The 21,964-nt window shown below is 42.4% G+C and overlaps 1 protein-coding gene across 5 annotated transcripts in view; it reads left to right on the forward strand.

The window, feature by feature from the left end:
• Window positions 1–21,964, forward strand: part of NALCN (sodium leak channel, non-selective) — a 309,491-nt gene that overhangs the window by 60,517 nt on the left and 227,010 nt on the right. For all 5 annotated transcript variants that reach the window (XM_036300871.1, XM_036300867.1, XM_036300869.1 and 2 more), the window contains one exon: window positions 10,001–10,155. In XM_036300871.1, coding sequence (XP_036156764.1) covers window positions 10,001–10,155 — 155 coding nt within the window. The remainder of the gene's footprint in view (window positions 1–10,000; window positions 10,156–21,964) is intronic.

Genomic DNA, 21,964 nt, shown 5'->3' on the forward strand with positions numbered 1-21,964 from the left:
TATTTATTGTGACTGGGAGAATCATTGTCTATATTAGGATTTGGCTGGTTAGAGGCAGAATTCTACTCTGCTAATTCCAGAGAGCTTCTTGTTCTATCATGAATATCTGAGGAAAAACGAACAAGGGAATAATTAATAATCAATGAATAAAAATAAAACCTGGAAGATTTCTTGTTAACTGAGAAATGTAACTAATATTTATTCTGAAACTTTTTATGTTCATTTCTATTATTAAAAAGGGTTATTATGTGGTTTTAAATACATGTGTTCCAGAGCAATTAATCATCTAATAACTGTGTCTCTAAGAAGAATTTGCTAATAGCTTGATGTTGGCAAAAATAATGTGTTTCACATCTGCTGCCTCTGGAACCCAAAGATTTCAAAATAATATCTGTGCTGGAGAGGGCTGTGCTTAAAATGAGAATTAGTGTTAATATGAAGGAAAAATGAAGTAAAAAAGGAAAAAAGTACTCTAATATTTATAAATTAATGAAATTATAATCATGATAGTTAACAATTATTGAGTGAGTAACTTATTCTCAGCAATATTCTGAGTTGTGCATAAGCTCATTACAGTAAATCACTAAAACACCCTTACAGCCCTGGCCAATGTGGCTCAGTTAGTTGAGCATCATCCCATGCACCGAAAAGTTATAGGTTGGATCCCCAGTCTGGGTGCAAAACATCAATGTTTCTCTCTCTCTCTCTCTCTCTCTCTCTCTCTCTATCTCTCTCTATCTCTATATATATATATATATATATATATATATATATATATATGTACTAGAGGCCCGGTGCACAAAAATTTGTGCACTCGGGGGGAAAGGGGGTCCCTCAGCCCGGCCTGTGCCCTCTTGCAGTCTGGGACCCCTCGGGAGATAACGACCTGCTGGCTTAGGCCTGCACCCAGGTGGCAGAGGGCAGGCCCAATCCCTAGGTGCAGCCCCTGGTCGGGCTCAGAGCAGGGCTGATTGGGGAGTTGGGGCGCCGCCCTCTATCACCCTCAGAGCAGGGCCGATCAGGGGTTGGGGCACTGCCACTGTCACACTCAGGGCAGGGCCGATGGGGAGGTTATGGCTCTACCCCATCACACACAGAGCAGGGCCTGTGGGGTGGGGGGGTTGGGACAACACACCCTGTCACACACAGAGCCACAGGGCAATCAGGGGGTTGGGGAGCTCCCCCGTATCAGGCACAGAGCAGGGCCAATCAGGGGGTTGGGGAGCCTCCCCCTGTCAGGAACAGAGCAGGGCTGATAGGGAGGTTGTGGCCCCGCCCCCTGTCACACACAGAGCCACAGGGCGATCAGGGGGTTTGGGCGCTGCCCTCTGTCACGCTGATCCCAGTGCTTCTCTTTATTAGTGTAGATAGTGAGAAAGAGATTTTATATATAGAGGTCATATCCTATCTAATAAAAGAGAAACATGGTAATTGGTGTACAACCGCTACCCTTCCCATTGGCTAATCAGGGCAATATGCAAATTAACTGTCAGCCAAGATGGCGGTTGGCAGCCAGGCAGCTTGAAACTAACATGAGGCTTGCTTGCCTCAGTGACGGAGGACTGCAATGTTCCCCCCCTGCCTTGCCGGCCTCTGAGCCTGAAGTTTCAAACATTGTAACAAATATAGAAGCTAAACAAAACCTCAGAAACCAGCTTTCAGAGAGCTGGGATCTCAGAGCTGGAGTTGATACAGAGTTTCTATTAGAACCGAAACAAACCAGATACCTGCTTTCAGGAGCGGAGTCCTAAGAGCTGGAGCCTCAGAGCTAAAGCTGGCCCAGAATAAAAAAGAAAAAAAAAAGAAAAAAGGGAGCAGTTGGGAGCTTCAGTCCCAGCCTGAAAACAGCCCTCAGCCCCTCACCCAGGCTGGCCAGGCACCCCAGTGGGGACCCCCACCCTGATCCAGGACACCCTTCAAGGCAAACCAGCCAGCCCCCACCCGTGCACCAGGCCTCTATTCTATATAGTAAAAGGGTAATATGCCTCCCAGCACCAGGATCAGCGGAGCTGAGAGGCCTCCCAGCACTGGGATCAGCGTGACCGGGGGCAGCGCCCAAACCCCCTGATTGCCCTGCGGCTCTGTGTGTGACAGGGGGCGGGGCCACAACCCCCTCCCCCACGGGCCCTGCTCTGTGTGTGACGGGGTAGAGCCATAACCTCCCCATTGGCCCTGCCCTGAGTGTGACAGTGGTGGCGCCCCAACCCCCTGATCGGCCCTGCTCTGTGGGTGACAGGGGGCGGTGCGCCAACTCCCCTATCGGCCCTACTCTGTGAGTGACAGGGGGAGCTCCCCAACCCCCTGATGGGCCCTACTCTGTGCGTGACAGGGGGCAGCGCCCCAACCCCCGGATTGGCCCTGCTCTGTGTGTGACAGGGGGTGGCACCACAACCTCCCCATTGACTCTGCCTTGAGTGTGACAGGGGGCAGTGCCCCAACCCCCCAATCGGCCCTACCCTGAGCGTGACTGAGGGTGGCATCGCAACCTCCCAATCCACCCTGCTCTGTGCATGACAGGGGGCGATGCCCCAACTCCCCAATCGGCCCTGCTCTGAGCCCAACCAGGGGCTGAACCTAGGGATTGGGCCTGCCCTCTGCCACCGGGGGGAAGGCCTAAGCCAGCAGGTCGTTATCTTCCAAGGGGTCCCAGACTGCGAGAGGGCACAGGCCGGGCTGAGGGACCTCTCCCCTCCCCCCCCCCACCGAGTGCACAAATTTTTGTGCACCGGGCCTCTAGTCTACACTAATAAAAGAAAAACATGGTAATTGGCGTACGACCACTACCCTTTTCATTGGCTAATCAGGGCGATATGCATATTAACTGCCAACAAAGATGGTGGTTAATTTGCATATGTAGGCACAATGCAGGGAGGTGAATGGGAAAGGAGGAAGAAGCGCCCTACTACTGACAGTGATTGGAAACCCAGGGGGGAGCTAAAACCCGGGGGGCCCCCCAGCCATGATCAGAGAATCAGGCGCCTTTGCCGCCCTGGCCAGAGATAGCAGGAAGTAGGGGTGGAGCCAGCAATCGGAGCTGGGCAAGGTCGAAGCTGGCAGTCCCGCGAGCTAGGGGTCCCTTGCCTGGGCCTAAAGCGGAGCCCACGATCGCGGGACCGCTGCAGCTGCGGGTCCCCGCTGCCCGAGCCGGACACCTAGGCCAGAGGCGTTAGGCCTGGGCAGGGGCAGAGCGGGAGATTACGGGGAGCTGGGAGTCCCCTGCCCAGGCCTAACACCTTGGACAGAGGCATTAGGCCTGGACAAGGGCAGAGCGGGAGATCGCGGGGAGCTGGGGGTCCCCTGCCCAGGCCTAATGCCTTGGCCAGAGGCGTTAGGCCTGGGCAGGGGTGGAGCCTGCAACCGCGGGGAGCTGGGGGTCCCCTGCCCAGGCCTGACACCTCTGCCGGAGGCCTCAGGCCTGGGCAAGGGGCCGATCCGGTGATCGGCGATCGGAGGGTGATGAGGGTCAACTCCTCTGGCCAAGGCATCAGGGGGGTGGAACAAGTGATCAGATGCCGGGAGCCGGTCCATGCTTGCTGTTTCAAGGGACCTGGCATATATGGCATACTGTTCTTAATATGTTTGCTCACCTTCTTGGCACTATGTGTTTTAACCAAGGTCTCTGAGAAAGGTTGTTTCCCCAGGTAGGGATTTTCCCCTGAAGTTAGGGAGGGAATAAAACCCCTCAACTAAGTGCCAGGCGGGTAATTAATCACTTTAACTACGAACAATCATGCTTAAGCTACATAATCTTTTCTCCCTGGAATGGAGATAAGAAACGCCCTAACCTTTTTAATAGAGATTGATAGGATTGAATCAACTGGTATAAATACAGATGCAACAAGAACAGCAAGAGACAGAACTTAGAACACAGAACTTAGCAGACAGAACGAAGAGAGACAGAACCTAGGCACAGAACCTACACAGAAAGTTCTCTAGAGACAGAAGAACTGGAGAGAACATGGCAAAAGATCCTGGACAGAAACTGGCCTCAGAACCTAGAGACAGAACCTAGCGAGGAAACATGGCAAAAGATCCTGGACTGAACCTGACTACAGAAATTGGCAAGAGAACCTGACTAGAACCTGGTAACTGAACCTGGCTGGAGAACCTGGACAGAACCTGGCTGGAGAACCTAGCGAGGGAACATGGCTACAGAACCTAGCTGGAGAACCTAGCAAGAGAACATGGACACAGAACCTGGCAAGAGGTCCTAACCAGAACCTCAATGGAGATCCTGACCAGAACCTGGCTAGAGATCCTGGCTAGGCTGCTGATCAACTGAACGCTGTCCCCATGTCATTCCTTCTTAGCCGACTCCATCCACACCTTTGGGGACCCCTGGACCTGCTGGGGTTGGACCCCGGCAATCAGAGGGAGATGGGGTTCCCCTGCCCAGGCATGATTCCTGGGCCAGAGGCATCAGGCCTGGGCGGGGGTCAGAGCCAGTGATGGGGGGAGATAGGGGTCCCGTGTCCAAGCCTGACACCTCTGGCGGAGGTGACAGGCCTGGGCAAGGGGCCGATCAGGCGATAAGAGGGTGATGGGGGTCGACGCCTCTGGCTGAGGCATCAGGCCTGGGCAAGGGCGGAGCCGGTGATCGGGGGGAGAGGGGACTCCCCTGCCCAGGCCTGAATCCTGGGCCAGAGGCATCAGGCCTGACCAGGGGCAGAGCCAGCAATTGGAGGGGTCTGGGGGTCCCCTGCCCAGGCCTGACGCCTGGGCTAGAGGCATCAGGCCTGGGCTGGGGGCAGAACCAGTGATGGGGGGAAATGAGGGTCCCCTGCCCAGGCCTGACGCCTCTGTCAAAGGCCTCAGGCCTGGGCAAGGGGCCGATCCTGCGATTGGAGGGTGATGGGGGTCAATGCCTGAGGGCTCCCAGTATGTGAGAGGGGGCAGGCTGGGCTGAGGGACACTCCCCGCCCCACCCAGTGCATGAATTTCATGCACCGGGCCCCTAGTCTACACTAATAAAAGACAAAAATGCAAATTGACCATACCTTCGCTGCACCTTAAGCCATGCCCAGCAGCCAATCAGAGCAACTATATGCAAATTAACCCAACCAAGATGTCGGCCGGCAGTCACAGAGCTGGAGCAAGCAGGAGGCTTGGTTGTCCCAATGATGGAGGAAGCCAAGCTTCCCGCTTGCCCTGTCGGGCTCTGAGCTCCACTCAAAGCAACAAAGTTTCAATTATAGAAGGTAAATAAACCCCAGATACCTGCTTTCAGCCGTCCGTGGCCATGGAGCTAGAGCAAGCAGGAGGCTTCCCTCCCGCCCGGCCTGCCTGGCTCTGGGCTCCTCTCAAGGCTACAAAGTTTCAATTATAGAAGGTAAATAAATCCCAGAATTTAAAAAAAATAAAATGAAAAAAGGAGATGCTGGGAGTTTCCATCGCCGGAGAGCTTGGCACCCCAGTGGGGACTCCCCACCCTAAAGGGGTGTGGCCAACCTGAAAATAGCCATCAACCCCTCACCCAGGCTGGCCAAACCTCCATGGGGGTGAGGGTCTCCACTGGGGGGGGGGGCTTGACCAGCCTGCAAACAGCCCTTAGCCCCTCATCCAGGCTGGCCAGGCACCCCAGCAGGACCCCCAACCTGATCCGGGACACCCTTCAGGGCAAATCGGCCAGCCCCCACCCATGCACCAGGCCTCTGTCCTATATAATAAAAGGGTAATATGCAAACTGACCCTAACAGCAGAACAACTGGGAATGACTGGTCACTGTGACACACACTGACCACCAAGGGGCAGATGCTCAATGCAGGAGCTGCCCCCTGGTGGTCAGTGTGTTCCCACAGGGGGAGCTCTGCTCAGCCACAAGCCAGGCTGACGGCTCCCATCACAGTGGTGGTGGTGGGAGCCTCTCCTGCCTCCTCAGCAGCACTAAGGATGTCCGACTGCAGCTTAGGCCTGCTCCCTGCTGGCAAGTGGACATCCCCCGAGGGCTGCCGGACTGCCAGAGGGATGTCTGACTGCCAGCTTTGTCCTGATCCCCCAGGGAGCGGGCCTAAGCCAGCAGGTGGACATCCTACGAGGGGTCCCAGTCTGCAAGAGGGCATAGGCCAGGCTGAGGGATCACCACCGAGTGCACAAATTTTTGTGCACCGGGCCTCTAGTGTATATACATATATATATATATATATATATATATATATATATATATATATATATATATATACACACACACACACACACACATTATATATGTGTGTATATATATATATATATACATACACATATATATATACATTATATATATATAATCTCTATCTCTATCTCTATCTCTATCTCTATCTCTATCTCTATCTCTATCTATTTCTCTCCCTCTCTCTCTCTCCATCTCTATCTCTATCTCTATCTCTATCTCTATCTCTATCTCTATCTCTATCTATCTATCATCAGCTCTATCTCTCCTTTCTCCTCTCTCTGAAAATTGATGAAAGCATGTCCTAAGGTGATGATTAAAAAAATTCTCTCCCCTATAAAGTAGGTGCAGTTGTGGAAACGGAGGCAATACTAGTAAGAGAACTGTGGTCTTAATCTGTGCAGTTTACCAATATCAAACTATCAATAACAATAAGTAACACCTAGCATTTATTGTCTACCAAGTACTTATATTAAGTACTTTACAGATATAAATCTACATTTTCACCTCAGCTTTATAAGGTAGATATTTTCCTGCCATCTCAGAGATAAAGAAACCAAGGCACAGACAGGTGAAATCACATGGCTCCAGAGTCCAATTTCCTATCCAAATATCTGAAAGATGATTTAAAAAAATTTTTTTTTCATGTAGGCAGTGTCTCTTCAGACATTGTGGCTATTGTTTGAAGTACTGGCAATGAAAAAATTATTAATTTTGATGGGCTACTAAAATTTTTTCTCTCTGAACTTCACCTCACCTCCCTAAAGTATAAAGTATTGGGTGATCTGTAAAGTTTTTTTCAGCTGTATAATTCTGTGAACATAATGCTTTCAGTATCACATGCCAAAATTCCTTCTATACTTTTGACAAATATCTATTGTTGTGTTTTTACATGCCAGGATTCATGCTACATTTTATTGTTATAATGATGAATAGTTATTTATAACTAGAGGCCCAGTGCATGAATTTGTGTACCAGTGGGGTTCCTCAGGCTGGCCTGTGGGATCTGGCAGAAACCTGCTCTGCAACATCCCCCGAGGGGTCCCAGATTTCGAGAAGGCACAGGCCAGGCTGAGGGATGCCACCGGTGCACAAGTGGGGCTGGGGAGGGATGCAGGAGGTTGACCAGCCAGGGAGGGACCGCAGGAAGGCTCTAGGGCAGCCGTGGGCAAACTATGGCCCGCGGGCCGAATCCAGCCGTTTAAAATGAATACAACTAAAAAAAAAAAAAGACCGTACCTTTTATGTAATGATGTTTACTTTGAATTTATATTAGTTCACACAAACACTCCATCCATGCTTTTGTTCCGGCCCTCCAGTTCAGTTTAAGAACCCATTGTGGCCCTTGAGTCAAAAAGTTTGTCCACCCCTGCTCTAGGGTATGTCCGCCCTGACTCGCTCAGTCCCCATCATCCAGACTCCAACAGCAAGCTAACCTAATAGTCAGAGTGTCTGCCCCCTCGTGGTTAGTGCACGTCATAGCGAGCGGTTGACCTTAGCATATCATTAGCATATTATACTTTGGTTGAACGGCCAACTGGCCGACTGGACACTTAGCATATTAGGATTTTATTATATAGGATAAGGTTTTTTTCTATGGTGACGATTTTGACCTCTGTAAAGCCTTTAAGCATGTTGACCACAACCTCCTTCTTGAAACACTTGAACCTTTTGGATTTGATGACAAACACATTCTAGACCAGAGGTGGGCAAACTTTTTGACTCGAGGGCCACAATGGGTTCTTAAACTGGACCGGAGGGCTGGAACAAAAGCATGGATGGAGTGTTTGTGTGAACTAATATAAATTCAAAGTAAACATCATTACATAAAAGGGTACGGTCTTTTTTTTTTTTTTTTTTAGTTTTATTCATTTCAAACGGGCTGGATCCGGCCTGCGGGCCGTAGTTTGCCCACGGCTGTTCTAGACTTTCCTCCTACCTCTTGGGCTGTGACTTCTCATTCCCATTTCAAGCTCTTTCTCATCGGCTCCTATGATTCAGGGAACTATTCTTCCTTTGGTAAACTCATGATTTCCAAGGATTTTAAATTATCATCTGCATGGTGATTTTTGTTCCTCTTCAATATCTATTTCAATATCTATTATATAGGGTAAGCATTTACTGAGCACTTGCAACATGCTAAGAGCTATGCTGAGTGCATTACTGAGTGTCATTTTTCTTAATCCTCACACAGCTTCCCTGCTAATTATGATTACTCTCCCTATTTTACCCATGAGGAAACTGAGCTTAGAAACACCTAGAACTTTATTCTGTTCACACAACCAGTAAATGGCAGAGCTTGGGATCAAATCCAGAAAGCCTTACTCTGAAACTCTGAAGCCCTGTCTCCTTACCACTTTGTTCTCCTGTGTGAGGTGTGGGTACCACACCAGAAACAGAGAGTCAGATTCCACCTCAGTGAAAATAGATCATTTGGCCTAGGTATAGAAGTGTGAAATGAGGAGAAATAAATGATGTGTCTTCCTGAAGTCATATCTTTCTGACAAAACAAAGTTCTAATTTCCACAATTAGAGCATTTCCCTTGGGGCTTGCATGTGGAGTCCAAAGGAGCAGCTTAAAATGTGACTAGAGGGAACAGTTATTTCAACACCTATTCCCAGAGATGTGTAGGCATACCTCCTTCTCTTGCTGCTAACAGAATCCTGAAGGAATGAGCATAGGAGTATCCCAGAGGTGGGCGAGGCTTTGAGAGCTTTATTTATGACTGAAACAGAACTGGGGAAGGTATCACCAGGCATCATGTTGTGTGTGTGTGTATGAGTGAGACACTGAATATGTGTATGTGTGGTGGCCTCAAGCAGCTAAGGGATTACACAAAGTTATGTGTCAGACTCTAGGGAAAGCCTATTACAGCAGCCAAGTGAATATAAGGAGATACTCAAGAACAGAAATAAGACCCAACAAGTCTGCCTCAATTTGGCCATAAAGTGAGAGAACTGAGACAATCATAAAGTTGGTCCCTATTTAGGAAATGCCTAGAAACATTGATGTTTCTAGTGGAAATGGCTTAGAATAAAATCAGGAGCTCAGAAGGCTTATGAAGTCATCTAGCCTAAGCTGTGGCCTGAACATAGTCCACGTGCATTGCCTCAGAGAGCAGCCATTTAGGACCCATGTTTAAGGTCAGCTCAGAATGCAATTCCACAATCATGATTCATGTGATTACCTGTACCCACCACCAAGAAAGCCAAGAAATCCTTCTACATCAGCTGAATCTCCTGCTTGTCCTCCAGAAAGATGAAAAAGGGTTATTATCAACCTTCACCTTAAATAAACCTTAATATTCCTGGAGCTATCGCTAAATCACTGCATTATCTCTCTCTTTCCAAATGATACTTTTAGTTCCTTCAACCTCATCTTATTTGTCTGGTTTCCTTTCCAAACTGCACATCTGCCAACACAGCAGAAGGACAAGTGCCATATATGAGACTTGTAGTATCTGTGCCATATGGCAAATGTCTGTCATCTAATATTGCTTAGAAGTAGAGAAGTACAGTTTATGCCCACAGTAGGGTACAGATTAACAGGGAATTCCCAGATAAGCTAATATTTCATGAAAATCTATAGAAAAAGTCCTTCCTTTGCTTATTTGGATCTTGAATTTTAAAGACAAAATAATAATGGTAATAATATTCTTATAAAGACCTATTGTGGGGATAAATCAGGTATCATTTGAGAATGTTTAATATGCCATTAATGTGATGAATTCCATTTATGAATCTTAAATCTGTGTTCATCTACAGTGGTTATTAATGAAGAGTGATTACATTATTCACTTTAATGATCATTTACCATTGATGGAATTGTCTAACTCTTTCATGTGTTATTCACAGAAATGTGACCTGGAATAGTTTAGCTATTCCAGATACACACTGCTCACCAGAGCTAGAAGAAGGCTACCAGTGCCCACCAGGATTTAAATGCATGGACCTTGAAGATCTGGGACTTAGCAGGCAAGAGCTGGGCTACAGTGGCTTTAATGAGATAGGTCTGTCTTACTGGTAAAACACATTTTTCAGTTTCTATTTTATAATGTTATGAAACAGAGATAATAGTTATATAATTGATATTTCATATTAAGACTGGCTATAGTATTTACTAGTAAGAAACACAACTGCAAGTTTTAATTATATGACTGAATTATATTCTACTTTTAATCTATAACATACAGTCTGTGTTTATGTATAGTCAGTGATGTCCGTAGAGATTTAAGTAGCTCTCATTTTAGACTAGTTTGATTATTAATTATAGCATTTAAGAGTATTTCTTTGTTGAGCAAGGTTTAGAGGTTATTGCCTCAAAAATAAACAAGATGTGGTTTTATTTCACATTTTAACTATACTCAAGTGGTCAAGGTAAGTCTTAAATAACTGGAATAATAGGCATCCATGAGTGTGTGAGAGCTGAAAGGAATCCCAGCTAATCAAATACTTAATGAATATGCATCAACCATATAAAGGATATATGACGAATACTTGTATATGAATATAATGTGCTTAAATGTATAGATTTATTTGTGGTTTGTCCTATTAAATCCTGAAATGTATCATTTACACACAGTAATTAAAGAACTTGTTAGCTGCCATTTAGTTGATATCATTGCATTTATTACAATTCCATGCAAATTGCACGTATTGCTTTTTGAAGAAAAAAAAATCCATGGAACTCTAAACAATCATTTTATGATTTGAGAATGTGTCTTAGTAAGCTCAGGCTGCCACAACAAAATACCATAGATGGGGTGGTGTAAACAACATAAATTTATTTCTTTCCAGTCTGGACACTGGAAGTCTGAGATCAGGGTACCAGCATGGTAGGGTCCTGGTGAGGCATCCTCCTCTCCCTAGCTTGCTGATGGCTTTTTGTTGTGTTCTTACATGGATGGGGTGGGAGTGGGGGAGAGAGAGCTCTCCAGCCTCTTCTTATAAGGGTACTAATCCCATCATGAGAAGCAAACCCTTATGACCTCATCTAAACAAAATCACCTCCAAAAGGCCTCCCCTCCTAATACAATCACATCGGGGGTTAGGGCTTCAACATGTAGTTTGGTGGGGAGGCACAAACATGTAGTCCATAACAGTATTATTTTCAGAATTATTTGAAAATAATCCTATACAATAAAGAAGTATTATGCAAATTAACCCTCACACCCTCAAAAGATGGCTGCCTATGACCAGACCAGCAGGGGGGGTTAGTGAGGAATGACCAAATGACTGAACAGCAGGCTGCGTGGGGCACCCAGGCCAGTGGGGGGGAGGGGAGCATGAGGGGCGATCAGGCCGGCAGGGGTGACAGTTGGGGGCAACCAGGCCAGCAGGGGAGGGCAGTTGGGGGCAATCAGGCCGGCAGGAGAGCAGTTAGGCATTGATCAGGCTGGCAGGAGAGTAGTTAGGGGGTAATTAGGCTGGCAGGTAGAAGCAGTTAGGGGCAATCAGGCAGGCAGGCAGGCGAGTGGTTGGGAGCCAGCAGTCCCGGATTGTGAGAGGGATGAGGGGACCCCCCGCCTCCCCGCCCTGTGTACGAATTTTGTGCACCAGGCCTCTAGTAATGAAATAAAACAATAACATAAAATAATAAATAAAAACTTTTTTTTTTAAGTTTCAAGGCCCAGGTACATTTATGGGAATTCTAGACACTTTTACCCAGGGCCTGAAAGAAAAAAAAAAAAAAAAACACCTTTCAATGTATAACAGGGTGGTGGCTGTGCTCTTTTGGAAGCCGAATGAATTTCCTGACTTTTGATGTGGTTTTACATCTCAATGGGTCTGCTGGATGATGGGGGATTTTATTCACAGTCAGGGAAGAGAGATCAGTCCCTGTCAACTCTGGATAGCAACTACTACAAACCCAGCCAATTGACCTTCACACATCAAACAAAGTGGCTGGTAAATCCCATTACAGCCCTGGCCTTCAGGCAGAGCAACTCCTGAATGGTGAGGATGGCTTAGTGAACTCTGGGATGAGTATTGGAATGTGAGAAAGAGTACATGAAGGTCTTGCATTGATTAAGGAGTACTTTTCTGATATATTAATTAAACCACAAGACTAAATAAAGCCTTTGGGCAGAATCTAATGCTGAACTTGGGCTGAAAAACACAAATAGTTTGTGTTTTGTGTTTTTTTAAGTGAAGTTTGTAAATAACAACCCTAAATTTTCATTCTTATATTTTAATATGTCCTCATAGTGGATTTCCAGCATTGTAGTTAGACAACTCTTTTGGCCAATGATACGGCTTCTTATTTCACAAAAAGTTAGAAACCAGAAGCATTTCAATTTGCTTTATGCTCTTAAACTTATTGGCTTTAGAACTAATCTTGTACCTCCTGTCTCAAAAGTGCAGAGGCCTCTGATGGATGATATTAATGCCTGTCAGGGATGAGCAGGCAATCACAGGTGTGTCATGAGACATGAGATGTATTGATTTGGCAAACTGTGTGGAACAAGCTTCAGGAGTCCTAACAGCTGGGACATGACTCAAATGCATCACTTGTCAGAGCCTGCAGCCCCTTCTTTTAGGGACTAACTCAGCGGTTCTCAACCTGTGGGTCGGGACCCCTTTGGGGGTCAAATAACCCTTTCACAGGGGTCGCCTAAGACCATCGGGAAACACATATATAATTACATATTGTTTTGTGATTAATCACTATGCTTTAATTGTGTTCAATTTGTAACAATGAAAATACATCCTGCATATCAGATATTTACATTATGATTCATAACAGTAGCAAAATTATAGTTACGAAGTAGCAACGAAAATAATTTTATGGTTGGGGGTCACCACAACATGAGGAACTGTATTAAAGGGTCGCAGCATTAGGAAGGTTGAGAACCACTGGGCTAACTGAACGTACCCATCTCTTGTATGGCGAGTGGCTAGCATTCAGGCTTTAGGCTGCCTTGGCACAAGAATCCCCAATCCTTTAAAGTCAAATCACACCCTGACCATTTTAAATGCAGCCCACACTCAAAATGCTGCATTATATTTCGGTTGGTTCATCTTTCTCCACTGTAACTTATACTGGCTTCAACTAATGCAGGCTACAATCTCTCTTTAAGAGAGAAAGTCTCCTTATAAAGTACATTGGCTTGAGCAGCCCAATTCTAGGAGGGGATTGCCAGGCAATACTCTTGCTGTAGTTCTGTTTATTTGCACATTTCTCTTTCAAAGATTTAAGCTCCTTGAAAACAGGAAGCAAGCAGTCTCATCTTCATGTCTCCAGGGTCTCTAGGGCAATGCCTGGCTCATAGGAAGCCCTCTACAAATATTTACTAATGGACTGAACAAAGTATATGTCCTTTTTTAATTGGCTGGTAACCATAGAAAGTAATACTAGAGAATTAAGTTGCTTTCTTGTTGTTCTTTTCTCTGAATTTGTCTGTGTTTTTTTGTCTATTCCTCATAACTTCCCTTTCTATGCAAGCTTAATTTAATTTGCTTGCTTCTTTTTCTCAAATGATGTTTGAATTCAATATCATTGTATGACTAATGGCTAGATAATGAAATGTTGACTTTGAACTATCATCAAAAAATTTTAAAATAGTCTCTAAAGTTTAGATTGAAACTGAAATCTACTTCCTGTTATTCTGTGTCTACGTAGATACACAGACTGTTGTATTTTAGGAGATTTTCAAACCTCTTATGGGAAAAAATATAGTGTTTTCCCCAAAATGAAGAAAAGAAATTATTTTATTAGATACATGTGATCATCTCTTTCTGCATGCAGTTTATTTTAAACCAAAATTAGGTGCCTAATTGTGCACATAAATTTGGTCCAGATACTTTATGTGTAAATATTCGTGATTAATTAAAAAGGAGCACGTTTCTTTTTCTTATTAATTAAATTATCATGTAATACATTGACTTTCAACTCAATTATATAATTTCATTCATAAGTAGCTTTATGTCTCATTGAAATTTAATACTAATGTTGAAAACTCAATCTTTAAAATATATTATAAGCCAGAGTCATTAAGTAGAAAAAAGTTATAAAGAGCCCCTATTTTAAGACTGCAGAGTAAAGACACCTTTGCATCTCTAAAATCACCCAAACATCAAGGAGACTGAGAAACAGAAATCCAACTTATATATTTAAGGACTCTGAAAAAAACCGTAACCATAAACCAATCAGAGGGCTAGATGATTAACAGAAAATTCCCTGGAAGGATTCTGGCTACTGAGGATCTCAGAGTGCCAGTAGAATGTGACATTCTAAACTAACAAATGATCCCAGCCAGCGGAGCGGAACAGCCCCCTGTGGGAGTCAGGGGAACTCAGTGTCTAGCTGACTGTGGGAGCTTTCTGGATCTCCGTGGGGCATCACAAAGTAGAGACCCTTGTTTCTGCAAGCAGTTTGTAGCGAAATAGGGGACAGACACTCCATTGTGAGGGGCCCAATGCTGCTGATCTGTGTTGACTAGGACAAAGGAAAGACCCAGCTTAAGGTTTGCAAATCTGGCTATACCTTAGGATGAGCTATACTTTAGGACCACTATTCCCAGGCCCAATAAATTAAAATTTTAGAGGAATCCCAGACAGAGATGTCTTTAAAAAGTTTACTAAGTGATTCTGATGTGCATGCAATGTTGTGAACTTTTGGATTGAAGAAACACTGATACACACATACTCACCTAATAGAGAGCTTCATTTCTATCCCATAATACCACCTCACTCCTCCTCTACATGGTACAGTGGCAAATATTAGGTCCTATAAAAATTGATGTCAAGGTGAGTAATAATAAAAACTAATCAGGGTCATATCTATAAAAATGTACCTTTAGGTGCATTTAAAACTGAAAAAAAATGTTTAAGATATATAACTTAACAGAGAAAACTAGAAAAAGGCCTGAGTATACAGATTAAAAGGGTACAACTTGTCTCAATAAATGAACACAGAATAATCAGTGCAGAGGTATATCTTAGTAAAGATGCTGGAATTCAAAGCTAAAAAAAGTATCTACTAGGCATTCAGAAAGAAAAAAAAAAGATCGTCATTTTAATGGGAGGCCATCAGAGAGACCTGAAACATCACACTCTAGGACAGTGGTTCTCAACCTTGGCTGCATATTACAATCACCTGGAAATCTTTTTAAAATCCTGATTTATGGGCCTCATCATTAGTAACAAAGAAACAGAATTTCCGGAGGATGAGGCCCAGAAATCAGGATTTTAAAAAGATTCCCAGGTGATTCTACTATGCAGCCAAGGTTGAGAACCACTGCTCTAGGATATAATGACACAATGTTTACAAAGCCCTTAGGGAAGTAATGTATTGAACGCTTCTTAATTTTGAGAGTCAAGAACTCAGAGATTTTATTTTATATGAAACCTTGAAGTCATTCAGCTAATCAGGAATGACTGGTCATGAGCCTAGTCTCCAATATCTATTTACTGATACAACTGTAGGATTTAGGGAATATATGTAAATATTAAAAATTATGATTGTGTAAAAAAGAGAAGACAAAGGGGGAGGGAGTGTAATGATGTTGCTGTCTTTATCGTTTGAGGTTGGCAGTAAAAACAAGTATGATTATATACATTACATGGATCATATAATGGAGGTATTTGTACACTTGCCATGAGAATGTATTACAAAGCCAAAAATTACTTTAGGAAAAATTCAGAACTCAAAATAGTGGCTCCGACGGTTTCGATTGAAGCTGTAGTCACTAGTGTGGTGACCTTGAGAAAGTAATTACTCCTTCATGCCTCATTTTCCTCATCTGTGAAATAGGTAAGTTATGAACCTCCACTCTAGGGCTAATGTGAGGAGTGACTGAGAAACTGCACTTACAATAGTGTCTAGCACAGAGCAAACACACAGTGAGCTAGAAATTAGTCTGCAGTAGCAAAATATGAAAGAAAGCATCTTTATGTTATTTGAGGAAAAATTACAACTTTAATACCGGAGGGCAGGACGTAGATGCTTCCAGATTAACACCCTGGTGTCTGATATTATTCTGTTTTGTTTGCAATAGTTTGCTACTCAGATTGTTCAAGATTTTACAGCAAGGGGGGGGGGGGAAGAAGAGAAAGAAGGGTGGGGACAAGGTGTTCTTAATCTCATATTATGTCCCTATTAACTAATACCCCAATTTTCATTTCATTCTAATTAATGTATAGAATTCTAGAGGGCCAGTATTTGGTGGTGTTTTGTTTTCATGCATCAATTATGTCTCTCTTGCCCCTCTCAAAACTACCCCCTTGTGTTTTATCTGCCTCTTTAGAATCGCTTTAGAATCTTTAGAATGGTATTCATATTTGGCCCGTGCCATTGAGTTTCCTATAGTCTCGTTAAGCCTCACACATTTAATTATATATATCCCTATACATTTGACTTTGGGCCCCCTCTCCTGCATTTGAGCTACTCCCTGTCCTTAGCAGCCTTTCAGCAGGTGCTCCTTCCAAAGCACTGAACAGAAGCCCCAGTCTTGTTACTTCCTGCCGGGTCACCAGGATTCATTTCCTTTCCTCCCCCAAGGAGGAAAGAAGGAAAGGAGGAGAGGAAATGTGTCCAGTAGGGACCGAATTGCTGGATGCTTCTCTATCTCTCTTCCACTTACAGACCTTTCCGTTTTTCTTTCAGGGTACCTCTTCTACAGCTCATTCTTAAGGACCCTCAACTAACACATCCCTCTAAGATGTTAGCCTATGCACTTAGGATATCACGCATTCTGCATGTACTAGACCCCACCGAGGAATGCACATTATCAAAAGGACATATTTGAAGATTGCAAAATCTCTTTAGCAGACATTCAGATTCCATTATTGAAGTGAGTGTGTGGGGAGATGGGTAGTGAGCACACAGTGAAAAGGTTTGAGGACAGACAACACCCCCCAAAAAATTATACTATAGAGAAACCAAAAAAAATCATATCAACTTACCCTACTTTCATTTTCTGAATTCTTACCCCACTCTCAGCCCATCCCTTCCACATGCTTATCAACCTGTAGGACATACAATCTGAGGTATAAAATAGACATTTTAAAATTCTATAATAGCCCTGAACATAAAATTAAAGGAATTTTGGGCTTGGAAAGATAATGAAGTCATGTGGTTTACTAGACAGTTTTAAAGATGAGCAAACAGCATCAGAGCGAGTAGTCAGAGTTCTAGAGAACCCCAGGCAGAGGCGACGCTGAACTCGTTTCTCACGATTCACAGACTCGGCTAATTTACTGTCTCCCCAAACCTTTTTACATTTCAGATCAGTGTTTAATTAAGGAAATAACTCAGAAAGTACCTTTCAAAGCTTAGTTGTATTCTTAATTTTATAGAAGAAGGTTAGTATCACTCACCCATGGTAAGATGATGATGGAGAAGACAGCTATCCAAACAGATGAGATACACTAGTTAGAAAAAAAAGAGCATCAACAATTCTATCACATGAGGAAAGGAAATCACAGCAAAGGTCATTAAACTAGCAACTTGCTTGTCATGATATTTTAAAGGAAGGTAAGAAATTGGGTACAGGACATGAGTGTAAAACTATTCAGATGGTGATTTGAACTCGCCATTTATTGTATAGTCAGGTAAAACAAAACATGTCCCATTTTGATAGAACAACCAATAAATGTCATTTAATGATGAAATTCACCCTGAAAAGTAATTTAGTAACTAAATAGATATCAGGCACAATTTAATCTGACTCATAAAAAACAAAGACAAAGGCCCAATTTAAAAAATCTATAATAAACTAAACCTGATTGAAACAATTTATATCAGATAAAGGTGTTTTATCTGATATAAATCAGATAAAACACATAAGCAACACCAACCTCTAAACAGGACATTCTGAAAATAATTATACATGCTTTTGTTGCAACATGGACTGTACATAGTGTGCTCTTTCCCTATTCTTTATATTCGATAATCAAAGATAAAGCTAAGAAATAACAAACACTATGTTCTTATGGTGACAAATAGTTCAATAGACAGTCTTTATCACTGTAATTACTATCATTACTTATGAGAACTACTGCTGCCATTTTTCGATTGCTCATTATGTATCTGGCACCAGGCAAAAGGTTTTCCACCCATTGTGTTTTTCATCCTCAAAATAAAGCCATAAGGTGTCATTATCCCCAATTGATAAGTGAGGGAAATGAGAAGAGGAAGAGTTGATTTACCCAAAGCTACACACTGGCCACAGTTGGAATTAAGGCTTGCTGCCTGTGCACTGAGGTCAAAGCTCGTGTCCTCAGCTACAAATTCTACCCTATGAAGTCAGTTGGCCACAAGTCACCGCCATTCCTTGTGGCTTGTCAGGACAGCTGGTCCATTATAGAGTCTCATTAGGATGAGGAGGAGACATGTCCCCCAACATAGTAATCTAACAGATGGCATGCCTTTTCCTCTCATCCCCAAGCCTCACAAAGAAATGAGTGCAAAGAAGAGTGATGTCCCCTGCAAACTGAGGGCCTCTCAGGGCCTTTCAATCTAGCCCTTCACAAGAAAATCGGTACACTCTCTATGTTAGCTGTATGTAAGCATCTCAACTTTAAGAATTACCTGGGAAGCAATGCAGTCCTGTGTTTTTTTAATCTTCATCCGAGGATATGGTTTTTAAAAATTGATTTTAGAGAGGAAGGGAGAGGGAGGCGATACAGTTTTACAAGTTAATTTATGGAGCTGTGAACATTTGTCCAAGAATTAGAGGCAATAGCAGCAAAAATGATAAATATGGTTTTGATACAAAATGAGATAGTAGACAAATAGGCGAGAGATGTGGGAGAGAATGTTATTTGGTGTATTATAGTCAGGTTCACACTTATGTAAATTAAATGAAAAATCCCAGGATTAATCCAGCAGGTTGCTTAGTGGTTAGACTAGACTAGAGCATCAGCCCTCAGACTGAAGGGGCTAGTGTTCAGTTCTAGTCAAGGACAGGTATATCGGTTGTAGGTTTGATCCTGGGCCCAATCTGGGTGCCTGCAGGAGGCAACCACTGGATGTATCTCTGTCACACTGGTGTTTCTCTCTCTCTCTCTGTTTCTCCCCTCCCTTCCACTTTCTGTAAAAAATCAATGGGAAAAAATATCCTCAGTTGAGGAGTAACAATAACAACAAAAATCCCATGATGATACATGTGTTTACTATATGTAATTTATAGCTACATGCATTAGTTTTTCCTCTGTATTTGAATTTACTTTCTCTTTCCCTTTGAGAACTGAATTTAAGTTTGCTTTCTAAATACCACAAATTAACCAACAATTCTTATTTAAGGTGATATTGAAAGTACATAATGATGAATTTTTGTTATTGTTATTTTTTGCTCGAGGATATTTTTCCATTGATTATTAGGGAGAGTGGGAAAGAGAGGGAAAGACAGAGAGAAACATCGACGTGAGAGACATTGATTGGCTGCCTCCTGCAGGAGCCCTGACCAGGGCCTGGGCTGGGGAGGAGCCTGCAAATCAGGTACGTTCCCTTGACTGGAATCAAACCCAGGACCCTTTGGTCTGCAGGCTGACGCTCTCTCCACTGAGCCAAACAGTCTAGTGAATTTTTTATTAGAGGTAGGACATAAAAAGTATTTATCTTCTCAGTTCTCTTTATAAAAAAATAAAGATTTCCTTATATGGAAATATTAGGTAGATAAACTACAGGTCATCAGCATCACTGAAGTTAAATGTAGCTTTTGGATGTGAATTTTTATAAATTTTTTCTCGCAATTATAAATTAATTGGGCCTTTCAAGAAAGTGAAACAATTAGAGTAGAGTAGACTATAGCTTGCCAGATTCTCATATATATCTAAGTCACTTCTGAAGGCTATTATGGGTATTACAATTTGAGACTGGTATTTCCTTCCAAGGGGACATGTATTTCAGCTATTTACTTGTGTGGTGTTTTCCTCATTTGACTTTTGGCCATAATGACTACAAGCTACAGACTCAGCTCCCTGTGTGAAGCATAAATCAGTTTTATTAAACATTGATGAGAAATAATAGCAGTGGTTATTTTCATCACTGGTAGTATTCTGTACTTGAAATTACACCCATATTTTGCTGAAATAGGATTGAAAGTGAATCCATCTACACTGTCTAGTACAGGGGTTCTCAAACATTTTAAACAGGGGGCCAGTTCACTGTCCCTCAGACCATTGGAGGGCTGGACTATAGTTTTAAAAAAACCTATGAACAAATTCCTATGCACACTGCACATATCTTATTTTGAAGTAAAAAAACAAAACTGGAACAAATACAATATTTGTACTTGCATGTGGCCCGCGGGCCGTAGTTTGAGGACCCCTGGAGTATTTCTGTTTTAATATAGCCTTTACCTTTGTAATTCTTCCCTATGTTTTTTTCTATTGTATTCTATTATTTTTATAATTTGTCTCTTATTACATCTGATATTAAATATGGACATAAAATGTGATGAAAGAAAATTACTTTTATCCAGATTATAATAGAATGAAAATTGAACTTGTTGATGATGATGCTAAACATTTATGCATCACATTTAAATGACATTAAACCAAATATCATGTATATAATTTCAGATTAAAAGTTTACTAATGAATAGAAAATTATTATCTATACATAACTATGATTTATTGCAGAATGTACATTTTTATTGCAGTTATAAAAAAGCCACAGTAAAGACTAATTTGTAAAATATGTAACTGAGATTTATAGTACTTTGTGAAAAGCACCAAAGGGTTGTTTTCCCTGAATTAATCTCTATGTTTAGCCTTGTTACTGGAATTACTTATTGATTTTTATGAAAACACATATGGAAGAGAGAAATAGGGCAGTAGATTTCAACCAAAAGTGCTTACTTTAATCTGTGATAATTCTATACTTGCTCTCTGAAGGAATTGCTTTATCATGGGACAAGGAAAGCCTGACATATTTTGTTAAATAAAGGACAAGATCATTAAACTTCAACAAGAGGAGTAATTGTGAGAGCCAAATGTAGGAGTCTTATCTTTGGGTCCAGGCCTCAGTAAATGGCTGTAGGGTGGGTGCAAATGTGTGTCACTGAAAATTTCTGAAGGAACTAAGTCTTAGGGTTTCATTAGATTCTCAAACAGGGTCACAGACTTATTTACACTGAAATTAAATGTGCAGATATTCAGAATATTAGGAAGAAAGGGGTTTTAAAGATAGAAATTGCAGGCATGATTTTTAAAAAGGATAACGACTCCCTAGTAGTAATTGTTCCGAGTTCTTGTTGAATAGCTTAGAAAAGACAGCCACTAGAGAGATTTTTCATCAACAATAAAAGAAGGAATTTCAAAATGGATTTCTGAGGGCATGAAGTGATTAGTTTTTTTCATATTATACATGGAAGACAACACTCACTGGAAATATCTAGTGTTTCCAAGAAATTAGCATGTTAATAGTTGCATTTTAAATATTTATAGATTATGCAAATAACACTTCAAATAACATAAGAGATTTAATGAAAGAAAGTAATAAATTCTGCCATATATAATTCCCTCTCTTCCTTTCTCCTTTCCTTTCTTCTTTCATCTTTATCAGTTTCATGATTTTTAATAAAATGCTTTTGACTGTTTCCCTATCAATAGACATTTAAGTGATTTTCTATGTTTTACTACAATAAATAATACTATGTATCGCTGAGTAATACACACACACACACACACACACACACACACACACACCCTGTGAATAACTTCTGGGTCAAAGGGTATGCTCATTTTTAACAAAATAGATAACTGATGCTTTATTTTTCTTAAAAAAATAATAAGAACTTACAGTGCTGTCCTTATTGTGTGAGTTTTAAAAAGTATAATTCAATTTCATTATGCATGAATATTGAAGTAAAA

The sequence above is a fragment of the Myotis myotis genome, unplaced genomic scaffold (genome assembly GCF_014108235.1).
Source record: "Myotis myotis isolate mMyoMyo1 unplaced genomic scaffold, mMyoMyo1.p scaffold_m19_p_3, whole genome shotgun sequence".
In the NCBI taxonomy this organism is placed as follows: domain Eukaryota; kingdom Metazoa; phylum Chordata; class Mammalia; order Chiroptera; family Vespertilionidae; genus Myotis; species Myotis myotis.